The sequence below is a fragment of the Haliaeetus albicilla genome, chromosome 1 (assembly GCF_947461875.1).
Source record: "Haliaeetus albicilla chromosome 1, bHalAlb1.1, whole genome shotgun sequence".
Taxonomy (NCBI): domain Eukaryota; kingdom Metazoa; phylum Chordata; class Aves; order Accipitriformes; family Accipitridae; genus Haliaeetus; species Haliaeetus albicilla.
The window spans coordinates 43,383,676-43,398,250 of NC_091483.1; the positions used below are offsets into that span (position 1 = coordinate 43,383,676).

The 14,575-nt window shown below is 42.9% G+C and overlaps 1 protein-coding gene across 1 annotated transcript in view; it reads left to right on the forward strand.

The window, feature by feature from the left end:
- Positions 1–281: 281 nt before the first annotated feature.
- GALNTL6 (polypeptide N-acetylgalactosaminyltransferase like 6) overlaps positions 282–14,575 on the forward strand; it is a 513,294-nt gene continuing 499,000 nt past the window's right edge. Inside the window, exon 1 of the mRNA XM_069787019.1 lies at positions 282–1,164. Within this exon, the coding sequence (XP_069643120.1) occupies positions 1,027–1,164 (138 nt within the window). The 5' untranslated portion in view covers positions 282–1,026. The remainder of the gene's footprint in view (positions 1,165–14,575) is intronic.

Consider the following 14,575-nt stretch of genomic DNA (forward strand, 5'->3'; position numbering starts at 1 on the left):
GCGCGGTTCCCCCCGCGTTTCGTGTAGCGCCGTGGAGGACAGACCGGAACGGGAATTGCAAGCCCCGTCCCCGGTGCGCGGCAGCGGCAGCAAGCGGCGGCGGTGGCGGCGGCGCCGGGCTCCGGCCCGCGGTCCCCGCGCCGGGGGCCGCCCCCGCGGGGCACCGCTCGGTCGCTCGCTCGCCCGCCCGCCCGCCCGCCGGCCGGCGCGGGAAGGCGCGGAGGCGGCGGAAGACACACGCGGGGCGGCCGGGATGAGGGGACGCGGCGGGGCGGGCCCGGCGCTGCCCGCCCCCGGCCCGGCCCGCCCCGGCCCCCGGCCCGGCCGGCGCACGTGGTGGCGGGGGGCGCGGGGGCCGCCCCCTCCTCGCCCGCTTCCCCGGCGCGGAGGGGCGCGCTGTGCCGCGGAGCCGGCCTCCGCGCTCCTCTCGTTTTTTTTTTTTTTTTTTTTTATTTATTTGAACTCTTGCTTAGCAATTTGCGCGTGATGAGCTCATGATGCCGCGCCCCCCCGCCCCGGGCCCGGGCAGGCAGGGGGACGTGAGGCGGGCGGGCGCGGCGAGCCGCGGGGGTTCCGCGCAGCGCTAGCGCTCCCGCGGTGCCCCGCAGCCAGGAGGAGGGGGCGCTCTCTCGGGCCGGCGCTGTTCGCTGCGCTCGGGTCGTGGGGCTTTTTCCCTCTTTTTTTTTTTGCCTCCCCCTCCCGCTGTGTGTCTGGTTCTTTGCCGCTCCGTGCGCAGGTGGATCCATGAGCTCCCCCGGGAGCGGCACCGCCGCCGCGCAGCGCCGCGCCGGGGCGAGGGGAGCAGCCGCCAGCTTCGGCCCCGCCGCCGCCGCCGCCGCCGCCACCGCCGCGGGGGGCGGCCCCGCCCGGGCGCGGGGTGGGCGGCCGTGAGGCGGGCGGGCGGGCGAAGTTTCTCCGCGGCGCCGGGCCCCTCCGAGGGACAGCGGGAGGGAAGGACCTGGCCCCGTGTTGCGGGGGAGCTGCTGCCGCTGCCGCCGCCGCCACCGGAGCAGCGCGGCTTTGGCCATGAAGAGGAAACAGAAGAGGTTTCTGCAAATGACGCTGCTCTTCACCGCAGCTCTGATTTTCCTGCCCGACATCGGCCTCTGGTCCCTCTACAAGGAGAAGCACCTGGTGAAGCCCGCCGAGCCTGCCGAGCCGCAGGTAGGTGCGAAGCCGCCCGGGAGCCGCTGCCCCGCGCCGCTCCGCGGTGCCCCGCTGCGCCGGGCGGCCGGCGGGCTGCCGCCCCTCGGGCCGCCGCCCCCGCCCTCGCCCTCGCCCCCCCCGGGGCTGAGCGGGGCCCCGGCGCCGGCGGAGGGGTCCGGGGGGCGGCGGGGTGCGGAGCGGCGAGCGGAGCGGCGAGCGGCAGCACATGCGCTCGTCCTGCCTCCGCGGTGGAGAGAGAAAGTTGTGGGCGAAGACCTGAGCCCGGCGGGCTGGGTTTCCCCGCGAAGGGCGAGGGCGAGCTGGGGCAGAAGCTGGCTGTGCAATGAGGAGGACGGGCGACTTTGCACGCTTCGTTGGTTAGCCGAGGGTGTTGCTGGGCTCTAATCTTCCTCACGAGAAGTGGAGTTTTTACTGCAACTTTTATTTGTCTGCCTGCCTGTAACGCTTCTCGAACTGATGTGTGGCTCTGTGTCCGCCGAAATTGCGCGGGATCCGTCTAGGTGACTAACCGCCTAGGTTTTTTGTTTCCTCTCCCCTTCTGCTGAAAACTCGACAGGAGGGACTGACAGTCTTTCTCTCTTCTGAGTGTTGCTAATGTGCCCTGATACAACTACGCTCTGTGTGTGTAACTGCTTTTCAGGCTGATGTCACAACCAACTTTAAAATACTTCCAGTTTACAGTCTCCTCAATCACCGTTATTAATAACAGCGGTTGACATAAGCTGTTTTTTTCTTAAGTTATTCTTCAACTCGCTGGGTTTATTACGTATGGCTCGTAAATCACAGCATGACCTGTATTGAGTGAAGTTTAGTTTTAGGGAGTTGTTGTAATGCAGTGCTTTAAAACCCTGCCTGTAATTTACCAAAGCTTGTATTTGTTCTGTTCAGCAGTGCTATGCTCCTGCACTGTAATTGTCAGTGTAATTTAAATATGACACAAATATTTCATAGATCATTAGTAAGAAATGATGGGATTGTTTGATCTTTTAGCTTGTTTACCACTTGCATAGCCTTTATGTTAGAGCATATTAGACAGCATCATGTATCATTTTAGTGTATTAGTAGTCTTAAATTCAGAGGTCATCACCCATGTATATAATGCACTTTCCACGTACTAAATGTATTTAAGTCACCGGCTTCAACTGAACGATAACATACTTGATTCTTTGTTAATATAGCTATCCGTTACAGAAGTTAGTCCTCCAGAGTATCATAACTGGTTAATGAAATACGCTGAACGGAAGATACTTTATTACTACAGGAGGAAGTTAGGGATAGCTTCTTAATTTGAAGCTTTGTCTTTCCAGTTGTTTTAAAATGCAGTAGGTGTCAGGTGCTAGATTTTAGTAGGAAGTAATTTCTGCTGAAAGAAAATTATACACGATCATAAGTGTCTGTCATTAGGTTTACAGGGTGCATACTGTAGTCTTTGCAGTTTCTAATTTACTTTGTGATTTAGGAAAGCTAAGGTATTCAATGCAAATAATTTCCATGTTTGTTGCACGGCTCTTTGAAAGACACATGCCTTGACATAAGATGAAATTTCTAATGTTCAAGACTGCACTCTAAGTAGAGCATGACTGGATAGCACTCAGAGGGAAATAACTTTTTTTTTTTTTTAATAAAAAGTTCTGGGTAAAATGGTGGAATAAAACCTTGGAGATCAGCAGCTGAGCATACATGAAAGGCTAGTGAGACTTGCTAATGAGACCCCAGCAAATTTTAGATCCTAAGTTTTCTGAAAGGGGCTTTTTACTAGCTTCCCTTTCTCTCTTTTTGTCCTTTTCTCCCCACCTGAATACTAAATAAGCAGTAATGGGACTGTTTAATGGGAAAACAATAAAAATGAGCAATGAAACTTTGAACCTTACAGCTGACTTTAATGTAATTCCGTTATCACTGTCAGAATTGAAGTTGTGTTGGCAATGTCATTACCCAATGAGGATAGCAGGTTGAAGTAGAGGTGAGTAATGCAATTACAGTACTTGTGTCTTTTGATGTGCATGTTATAACCCAAAATGCATACAAGGAGCAAGGGTTGAAGTACGAGTTTTGAGTTCAACTCCTTTAAATATAAAGGAAATTGCAAGAAGATGGTCAGTGTATTTCTTTGAGACTATGCTAGACATGAGGTCATACTAGAAAAGACTGCATTAGAAATAGTGAAATAGTGTTGTAGTAGAAATAGAACTCTTTTTTTTTTCCCACTAAGTTAGTAGGAGATGCAAGAATTTGAACACTCAACGCACTCATTCTTTGCCCTTGAGGTGTTCAGTTACTCGATACTTAGTATGACTTAACCCAAGTTTAAAGGTCAGTCCTACTGAAACTGCAGCAGACTTTCCTTATATATTCTAAAGCTGTGTTAGGTTACATAGGTAGGTAGGTATGTATGGTCAGCACATGACAGTGATGTGCAGTCAGACTGCTGTGGTATGTCCTGACCATGGAAGAGGGGCAGAGCTGTCAGTGACTTTAATTAAAGTTAGCCATAGGCTGAACTGGTTTTGCCCTCATGGGTAAAATGTGTGTCTGGCGGTATTCTGACATTGGCAGTAATGTTTATAAATATGCCATCTTGTTTTAAGATCAATTAAATTAATGTTCTTGATCGTCAGGTGTTTTTGAGGAGATGGCATGGTGAAATTCTGATTTTCTGACTAGTTATAAACTAAACTTTGCAATTCATTGCTAAAGTAGACATCCCCAAACTTCCCTGTGAATGAGGGCTCTGTCAGCCTCTCCCACCACCTCAGCTGCTTGCCATAGCACTGGAGCGAAGGAGGAATAGCAGGCTGATGGAGGAGGCATTGATATCCTGACAGCAGTAAGCAGAGAAGCTGTTCAAAAGCAATCCACAATGCAAAAATAATCTGTTTCTATCAATGGCAGAACAGTGTCCCCTGGGGACTGGGCCATTGCCAGTGCCTAGAAGAGGGCACTTGTGCTCTTTAGTGCTATCTAGAAATTCTAATATGACAAAATAAGTTGACTTTTTATTCTGTAAAATAGTGCTGCAATAAGTTACATAAGAGTATTTTTTTGTCTTCGTGCAAATTCTGTTTTTGAGCAGAGAAGCTCTTCTTTAGGAAAGATTAAAAGATGAGAAAATGGTATTGACAACCCTGATTTCAGACAGCATCAATGATTTTGATCACTGTACATTAATTCTATAAGCATTATTAACCTCTAAGTGTTTCATACAAGCTTCCTTTTTTTTAACCCATCATGTTTTCTTAAGGTTTTCACTTGTGAACTTGATAGGCTTGATCTTTATATTTTGATAATTGTTGATTACTTTTGGTTTATCACAGTATTTAAATTGGAGCTTCAAGAGTAAAGGTACTGGGAAACAGGGAGATGACAACTGAATGAAGAAAATACCAAATGAAGTTGAAATGCATTAGGGGTTACTTCACTAGACTGCAATAGTCAACCACACTGGCACCCCATAAAAACAGAAAGAAACATATCTCACAACACTTACCACCCCATACCTGTATTATGGACACTGGAAAGCTGCTGCAAGAAATTTGGTTCTTTTACGTGAAGTTATTTTTCATATATTGAAAGTATATAAACAGACAAGGATAAAGCCTTACTGTAGCCAAATAAAGTAGCACTAACTTAAAATTGGATTGAACAGCAGCATCTCTTAGTCAGAGATGCTCTGTAATACTTTTTCACGGGTGTATTACTGAAATGCTTTATGATGTGTAAAGTAAGGAAAGAAGGTAGACTTCTGGCTTTGTTTCACTTATGCTTTGGCGCAGTGGGGCATGCTACTTTAACCTCCTGATTTAGGCACTTCTGCAGGAGGAGCCCTCAATGGTGATGGGCCTTTTTATTTTGGTGCATGCACAGTGCCCAGAGCAAAGACCAAAACACACCCATGCTGTAAGGGGAAGGTGTTGCTCCATGGGATGGAGTCATACTCTCTTTCCCTTGTCCTCTAAATGCTGTATTTCTGTCTGGTTAGCCCCATGATTAGGTCTTTCTCTTGGGATATGTGAGGTACAGATTTAAATTAACTCCTCAGGATAAGGAGAACTTAGTTCTTACAAATCCTGGGCCTGTAGTGTAGTTGGCAAACCGGCACAAAATCTACCTTCCAAACCTGGTGGCTGTGAAAGTACTGACTTTGGCTTCTGAATCCAGGAAGCGGTTTCAGCCTGAAATCTGTCTTGCAAACAGTCATGAGTTTCTGAAGTCTGTGAAAGAAGTGAAAATTTACATTTGCCCCAAAGTGCAATGTTTCCTACTGTTTAGTACATGGGTTCTGATAATCATAATTGTTCCAGGACAGTTAACTCTGTTTACCCACTATTGATGCCAGTGAAGTACAAAGCTTGGGTTGCTGAGTTCTGTTTCTGGAGCTGCATAAAAGCTGCATCTTGATTCTTAGCCCCCCACTTAGTCGTATTTCCCTTGCTTTTCCAGTTGATTTCAACAGCTACAAAATCTTGTACTAAGTATGGTTTGGTTAGGACACAAATAGACAGCTATTTCCTATGATTGCACTGTCAGGACACTGTCAGTTATGTATTTAGTTCCACTGTTTCAGTTGCTTACCTTTGCTTTTACCACAAACTTGGGAGGTGGGAGAGTTTTGTTTCTCTTGAACGGAGGAGTAAATAGAGTGACAAACAGGCCCAAGTCTACAAAAGAAGCTGCTTGACTATTGCTGACGTTAATTTGTACTGTTTTGGCAGAGTGCGTGGCCGACCATAAAAGTACTGATTAAATGAAGCCTCACTTTCTGTGCTCAGTTGCTCAGTTTCTATGCGTGTGCTGTTCCAAGCAAGCCCTCATTTCTCTCCCCAGAGCAGCAGCTGGGACCTGGTGTGTTCAATCCTCTTTTATTCTACAGCCCTGTTCATTGCTGTGCCGGTGTGTCAGCTCCAAGAGCCCCTATACATGGCATGGCAAAACAGAGCTTAGTGTCTTAAAATGCAGTGCATTGGCAATCTGCATTTGCTGTTTAAGTATGTAACAGTCATACAGTTAACACTTATGTAATTCACTTCTTTATCTGAATTGTTCATGTATAATTTTTTTCCCCTGTATAGATTGGAGCCTACTGAGGAAAATACCATTTGAGGTCTAAAACCTTTGTCACTTTTAAGATACAATATTATTTTTGGCAATTAACAGTATGTTTCTGTTGTAGTCAGTATACCAGAGGGAGCCCTCCTGTGGTTAATTTAATACCTATCAATTTTCAGGAATGTTAATAAACAGAGTATATCTTACAGGATAAAATGGACTGGTTTCTATATTTAGTTTTCTTTTCATTTAACTTGGCATTTGTAATGCATTTCAGCTGATAGTATTGTGTGTAGTTACCTAGTTACCTTTTTTTTTTTTTTAAGCACAGTCATTTCAGATTAATCCAAATCAAAATACAAGGTCAAGAAACTTCGGTGTGTGCCAGCATTTGGACTTGTAGAAAGACAACTGTGATGAGGGGGACTCCATGGCCTTATTGAAGCAGTGGGATGCAAGATTGCTCACTGATTAGGGGGACATATCTAAGCTGTGTTTTGTTTCCTCACTGGGACATGATGCTCACTTCTTTTCTAAACTTTCTCATCTCCTTGTGCAGGGAATGTAGCTCTTGTGTTTGGGTCCAAGGAACTGCAGCGGTACCGTAGCGGCATCCCAGTTGGGAGCCAGACTGCACTGTGCCACTTCACCAGCCGTTCTGTGGAGATGTAACTGTGTGTGTAGGCAGGTGTCTGTTCACACATATAGAAGAAAGAACAATTCAGCTTTTCTTTCTTTTTTTTTTTTTTTAATGCTCAGACAGGTAACTTATGGTCTTTGTCTAGCGATATGCTGATGCACACATTTATAGCAATTGACTTCAGCAAAGCTGAGTGTATGCTAACTATTTCGATGGATCAGGGCCAGGAGCAGACATGTTTGGTTACTTTAAATAAGGCTGAAAAAAATTAAGTCGGAGGTTGACAAGTTAAATACAATGCAGCTCTGGAATCCCAAGCTAAAAATCCTACATCTATCGTAAATGTTCCTCACTGTCAAGAGACCAAATTACACTGAGTGAAAGAAATAGCAGTCCCAGCTTTTTAATGTTTCTTTAAAAGGTGCAAAGGCTTTATTAGGAGATGTCAACCTGCTGAACCAACTCCTTTCTGAGAATTCCAGTGTAAACTGGTTTTTAAGGTCGAGCTCTATTGTGATTTATTGGTTTCAAACTGGTTTTGACAATTGTCACATTTGGAGGAGTTTTACTACATGATGGGCTTGGCTGGGTAATCGTTCTCAACATACATCTTCAACAGAGAAATCCTTTCCCTCTTCTTTATGAAAAAAATGCTATAGAAGAGACCTTCTTGATGAGGTTTGCTCCAGAAGTAAAGGAGAGAAAGAAAATCTATTGCAGGAATTTAATAGGATTTCATGCTTCTCTTTCAAGTTCTTCACCTTCATTTCCATAATTTTCACATGTCTTTCTTCACAGAGAAGATGACATGACTCCAAGTCTACGCAAACACCTGGTGATTCAAGTCAGCTATTTAATTGCCAAACTAACAGCAATATATTAAGAGAATTGTAGGAATAAAAATAATGAGGTGTATGTGCAGCTAACATAGAAATATATAGGCTACAATATCCCACTCTTTTCTGGATGTTTGTACTCAGCAGGGTCAGAGCTGCCATGTTCCTGTTCAAGGTAGTGTTTTACAGGGACAATGTTATCTTACACTGCCATTTTAAGATCTCTTGGCAGATCTTATTGAAATAATTTCCTATCCCCTCTTTCTCCTGGTCAGTTCTTGTTTATTGAAGACCTCTGCCCTCGCTTTTGGAAGCAGTCACTAGCTGAAATACGAGGCTGTCATCTAGCCACGTGTAGATATAACAGATAACTACAGCATCCCTTTTCCCCCATCACCTCCAGTTGTTGGTTACCATCCAATGCTTGAACTTTTCAGCGAAATCTGTGGTGGCAGAACATAACAGCATTTAACAGGTCCTTCACTGGATCATTTGAAACCACCTCCACAACAGTTTAAGCCTATCTGCCAGACTTTTCCCTGAAGTAGCTGAAGAATATTTGCATGTCTTCTTCAGAGCCATGTGAGCAGTAATCACCCATGAGAACAGCAGCAACAAGGAGTTTGGAGATTGGTGACATCTGGCCGTGCCGTGAACGTGCACTGCCCCGAAACTTCTGTCAGGTTTGTGCCAGCTAAGAGTTACCACGTCCAGTGCAGTTTCCTACACTTTGCCTGTTTTGTGGTGGGTTTTTTTTTAATGCCAAATTTACAGTGCAAATTGGACATAGTAGACTAGAAAATCTGGCCCATACGGCTTAAATGTTTCATCGATCAGCGGTAAACCATTTATTCTGTGCTTAAGATGCAACGGCGATTTAACAGTTTACTTCTGTGCTGTACAGCGGTTTATGACAGGATGTGATACTGCTAAGAGATTTAGCTAGGTGGAGTAATTACCTGAACTAGAATTTGGTCAGGACACCAGTGTTAACACAGGGTGCTTTAGAAATTGGATTGCTCACTGAAGTGTGTAAGTGTAGATTTATCAGACTAACTTAAGGTGCTCATTTGCTTAAAGAAGCATAATTTTTCATACTTGTACTTAAAATAGAATAACAGATGAGTTTATTTAGAAAATTTTAGCCTGTTTTTTTATTGTTGCTGTCTGAAAATAGTTTTCTGTAAGTTAAGTACTAGAAGAATGCAAACAAATGTTTAGCACAAGCAAGAACATTTTATAGCCAGCCTGTGACAAGTTCTGCTTATAGATGAAGATGGGAAAGAGCAAGGGCTCCCTGTGTCTCTGTTCAGAGCCAATGTCTGGGAAACACAGGCCCTGCCCATGTGTTCCTGCAATGTTAATGGCTTCTGTAGGTGAGAGAAGAATTTTATCCTATATGTTTTTGCCTCACTGTGATTAAAATCTCCCAATTTTGCATTAGATAATTGTCTGTCACAGGCAGTTTGTCTTTCTGTCATCCAATCCCTGGGCTAAAAGTTGTGCTTGTAACATTTGGGTAATGCTGCTGAAGGTTTATGTGGCTGTTTCGGAGAAGGCAAGGTCAAACAAGTGCTTGTGTACTTGGGAGGTTTGAGGCATTCCCACCCACAAGAGTTAGCTCCAACAGATACTGGCCACTGAAATCTCTCTTCTGCACAGATTAACTGTACCCTTGGCAAAATTTTGCCAGTCCCTGGCAAAGCCTGTACAGATGCAGCATCAGTTAGCCAGAGCTAGGTAACTTGAGAAGAGACTGTAAATTGTACCAAATCTTGTGCTGAACCAGTATCCTTCAGTGGTTCACCAGCTCTGAATCATCTGTCTTGCACAGTACATAACACACCGTTTAATGCAATAGTCCACTTTTTTTTATATATAATTTTTTTATATGAGAGGCAAAATACCTACTGTGACCCTTCAATGGAGAAAGCCCTCTTATTTTCAATATAGCAGCACACCTCCATCTCTTGCCTCTTTCTCTCCTTTTTATTTGCTTTTTTGGGGAAAAACACATTTCAGTTTCTTTAATGTTTTTGATATCTCATTTGATTGCTGGGTAAATTATTATATGGGATTGCTTGAATCTTGGAAATTTTTAGATTGCTTTTTCTACAGAGTAGTAGTTTCACATTAGCATGGGGAATGCATGAAAAAGACACATTGATGCCATCCTGCAAGAAATATATTGCTATTTTTCAGGCTCTGATAAATGACTAGATTTTAAGTTGCATTTGATATGGATACAAAATGAATGACAGGCTTGAACGGATGTTGTTTTTCCAGAATTGCTCAACGTAAACTAAAGTGACAGTCAAATTGCTGATTAAATTTTGCAATTATAACACCAGTATAAAAATGTAAATCCAGAACTTTTATGACATTAAGTAACGAATTCTCTGCTAAAGTTACAAAATTGTTACAGATGCAGCATACATGGACATAAAAAGTACTTGGGATAGCTGTAAAAATTAGCAGAAAACTCAAAAATGACATGCAAAAGCTTCACAGCAAAATATTCCTGCAGTACATTTAACCTGCGTTTCACATCAGATTAAACCTTTTTCAGCATAAGGGCATCCTTGACATAATTGCCAATGATGGTGAAGCAGTGGGAATTTCTCCAAGTATATGGAGACACTCCTCCTAATGATGGTTGGATTTTATTTTGATCTATATTACTTCTTGTTCTATATAGCAGTCTGAGAGAAGGTTTAATCTCTCCATTTTCCCTAAAGTAATCCATTTAAGAGATATAAGCCCAAAGAAAGCGCAGCCAGAACATACATATTAGCCTATGCTTTGCTAACTAGAAAGTGAAATTGCATTCACCTCCACCGACTGCCTATACTAATAGAATTTCAAAACCAAATCAAAAGTTGTCATCTTTGGCACTGCAGACTGGCACTCCATGTGTGCAGGAAGGGTTGCAGAGGAGGGCAGGAAACTTCTGCAGCTCTGTCAAGGAAAGCAGCAAAGCTGCAGAGGGCTGGGAAATAAATCTGGCTGGAAATACAGTCCACTACCTTACATGATCTTGCCCCATCTTCCCTGTCTCCTCACTTCATGAGGAGAGGATGCACCAAGAGAAGTAAAGATGCTGAGATGTCGTTTAAACCATCCATACGCAAAGCGTAGAGAGAAACTGCTTGGCAAAGAGTTGTTATTGACATGAGACTTTTTATAAAACTGAAGTGGTATCTCAGCAAATTACTACTCAGAAATTCCAAGTGCTGCAGTTCATGTGCTGACCCCACACAGAGTAATAGTGCAGTCACTGAAGATAAAGGTGTTTTCATTTGAAGCAACTTCAATATGAACGACCGAAAGAGAAATTTTTCTTCAAATGCTCAAGACGCATAACAGATGTCTCCTTCAGAAGCAGTGAAGAAAAATTGTATTATATATTGGGATAGGGGAAATGGAGATGGCATCATGCTAAGCAGCAACCTGCTTCTGCATCTGGAATGGATGTGCATGACAAATTAACACAGGAGATCAAGCCCAGGACATGTGTATTTACTGCCTGTGCATGTTGTAATCCCTTCAGAGAGAGGTCTTGGAAAAACTTGCCTTTTTATTGTGTTATAGTAATGTTTGTTTTGTGACTTACGAGAGTAAAATCTTACTGAATTAAGTTTAAAACTAAAATTCAGTGAATCGAGACTCTTCTTCAATGCATTTTAAAGAAATTATGAGAATAGATTCTTCAGAAATGGCTATTAGTGTGGGCTTTGAGTTTTTCCTTTTATTTTTATATATATGTATACACACACTTGTGTATGTTTGTTTAGGGGCAGGAGGAGGTGAGGAAACCATCTTTGCTTCCTACAGGGAGGAGTTTATTTTTCTTAATGTAACATGCCCTAACAATCTTAAGAGGAATGGAATGATTTTGTGAAAGATACCATGCAAATACATGGGGAAGTGTACGTTTATGAGTATAAATTCAGTACAATTTACAGTGTCTTTGGCATTTTCCAGGGTTTTTTTTAATAAATGTGGATTTTTGGTTTGTTTTTTTTTCTCTCCTCCCTCTTTATGCACAGATTGTGTGTAGGCTGGCTTTATGTTTGGTTTTTGAACAGCGATAACTTTAGACGATCTACTGAACTTTTTTTCCCCCCTCTCTGCTCTAAGTCTTGGAATATGTAGGAAGTAAAGATGTTGGCTTGTTTCATTTATGCCCTTGATTCTTTCCAATCTTTCCTGTTAATTGTTTCTACTCTTTAGACAATGGACACCCATATAGATTTCTTTAGGACATCATGCACAAGGTTGTTCAAAAAAATACTTGCCCAAGGCTGCTGTCTTTACAATATACTTTGCTAACCTGCTTTTCTCCTGACATGTGTGACCTAAAATAATCAAACGACTGAGCTTCTCTTCCACTTAGTAACCTTCTTCATATTGCAGATTAACCTCCAATTTACTGATCTGGTTGTTAGAGAGACCAGCTACTCTCTTTTAATGATAACGGAGAGTGAGAAGCTGCCAGAGCATTAGGATGGAAGTGACAGGAAGGAAACATGAAAGAAAGGAAAATGTACAGCCAGGAGAATAATAAGGAAAATACATCCCATCAAATATATTTCTGGAACTTCTAAGTCATGTTGCTGTCATGTTTCTTATGCCTTCTCTTTCATGTTGCTCTAATCTGCATCTCTGGCATATCTTGTTATCATATTATTATTTTTTTAAATGCATGCTAACTGCAGCCTTGCTTCTCTATTCTAATTTATTATAGCATATTAGTAAAGCTGCTTTGGAATACCCTAGATTAATGATGCATTTAAACTGTTTTAAAATGACCCTGGGCTAGGTCAATTATTGAAGTAGTGCCAGTGAGGAATATTTTATTTTGATTGCAGTAAGCTCTTAGTTTTATGTTAACCGCATCGTACAAACATGACCAGTGGGCTTTTAATGTTGTAGTGAATTGAAAATGTGTGAATAAAGCATGCTTCATATTTTTATGTAGCAAACTGAGGTTCCTTCTCAAGAGGAGATTATAATCTTGTTTTCTTCTGTTGTATATGTGGTCACCTTTTTGCACTAGTGCTCTGAGAAACCAGGCTTGCCTTTTTGATACAAAGGCAAAAAAGTGCGGGTGCTGCTTATCGCACATTAGGTGTTAGTGCACTCGCCCCTGCTATACCCCCCCCAGTTTAACAGGTCCATGCTACCACACCTGTACTTGGACAAAACAGTCTCTCTCTTCCTTTGCAGCCTGAAGGTTGGAAGGAGCAAGGAGTTCAGGATGTTTCGGTGTGGGAACTGTAGCTTGGTGTGATGCATTTTGAGCTCCTACCAAAACCAAGGGGAGATTCTTAGTGGGGCTGCCTTACTTCACTTCCCGATGCTTTGTGGTGTTTTTATGTCCGTAGCTGGAGACAGGCTTTGCAGAGGATGTCCGAGGAACAGCAGTGCATGTGGAGAGGAGGGCCTCAGTTCCCCCACAGTGCTGTGGACACAAACAGCGTAATAAAACCTGGTAATACGCTGACATGGGGCTCGAGGTGGCCTCCCTGAATCATGTTTGCCATGGCTGGGCAGAGTGTGGTGTCAAGCAGTGTTTAAATGGGAAGTGATGTAGCCATTAAGGTGGTCTGCGAGGTACCTCAGGCTGAAAATCATAAGAAGAAAGTGTGTTTTATGCCTAGCTTTGGTACACAAATGGGAAATTTGTGGTGCAGGGTGGGAGAATCCTGTAATACAGATTATTTCCCAAAACTTTATTTGTAAAAGCAGTGCCTTTAATTTTTTTTTTCTTGTAAAATTCACATTCTTCATTATTGTGCAGGTAACTTTGTATTTCTTTTCCCTTTTAGGAGTGGAAAGTGTTACTTGTTGCGTTCTGCTTTAGAATTGAGCTGGAACAAGGGCTTATTGCCTATTTTTCAAAATGCAGGGATATGTTTTTTTGCATCCCAAATACATCTCTATGTTTTAATCTAGTCTGCTTTTCTGTTCACAGCTGTACTGTAGTTTCTCCACTAGATTCTAACATTATGGGCAGCTTATGCTGCAAATTTAAAAAACAAACAAACAAAAATAATCTCAATAACAAAATTCAGTAATGCAGTCTCATCTCAATAAAACTGGCATTGTCCACCCTTCAGCGACATTGGACTTCACAGGTTTGGCAGTGCTTTGGAAGCTTGAGTAACTTGTTAAGTTTCACCAGTAACTTTAGGCTGTGGTTGTAGTTTTTTGTTAAATTGGTCCTCTGGAAGAGGAGCTGAAAACTGACCCCAGTCATAGCCCAAAAGTGCACCTACACAGAACTTGTAGAAACTTGCTTAAAGTAAACAGAATATGCACCTCCCCAGAACAATGTTTTCAACTAATTTAGAGGTCTATTAACTATCTAAGAGAGATAAAAACAGTGTTTAAAATTAAGACTCTTGCCTTGTGTAAGAGAACGGTGATTTGGCAGTGACTGAGATGCTCAAGAGATAGCAGAGATCTTGAATGTCAAGCCACTTAAGAGGAGAAACAAAATGTAAAACAAGACCAGAAAGATTCATTCCAATTGCTCCAGAAGAATCATGGGAAGGAAGATAAAAACACTTTTATGTTTTGGGGTTGTTATTAGACTGAGGTACTTCCAAGGTGCTTGAAAACTAATATGATCCATGCCTAGGAAACAGGGGCATAAACAAATGATCTGTGGGATCAATAGCCAGGTTTGGAAGATTCATTATAATGGGCAGAGTTTATATAGTGGAAGAGAGACAAAATAAGAAATGGGAAATTTGGGGTAGGATACAGGCAGAATTTTACTGCTATAGCTAAAGATCTCTCCACATAATCTTCTGTCTTTCTTCGTCTAGCCCTCTGAAGTGAAATTTGGATAAATATAAAATAATGTATATGGGTAAGT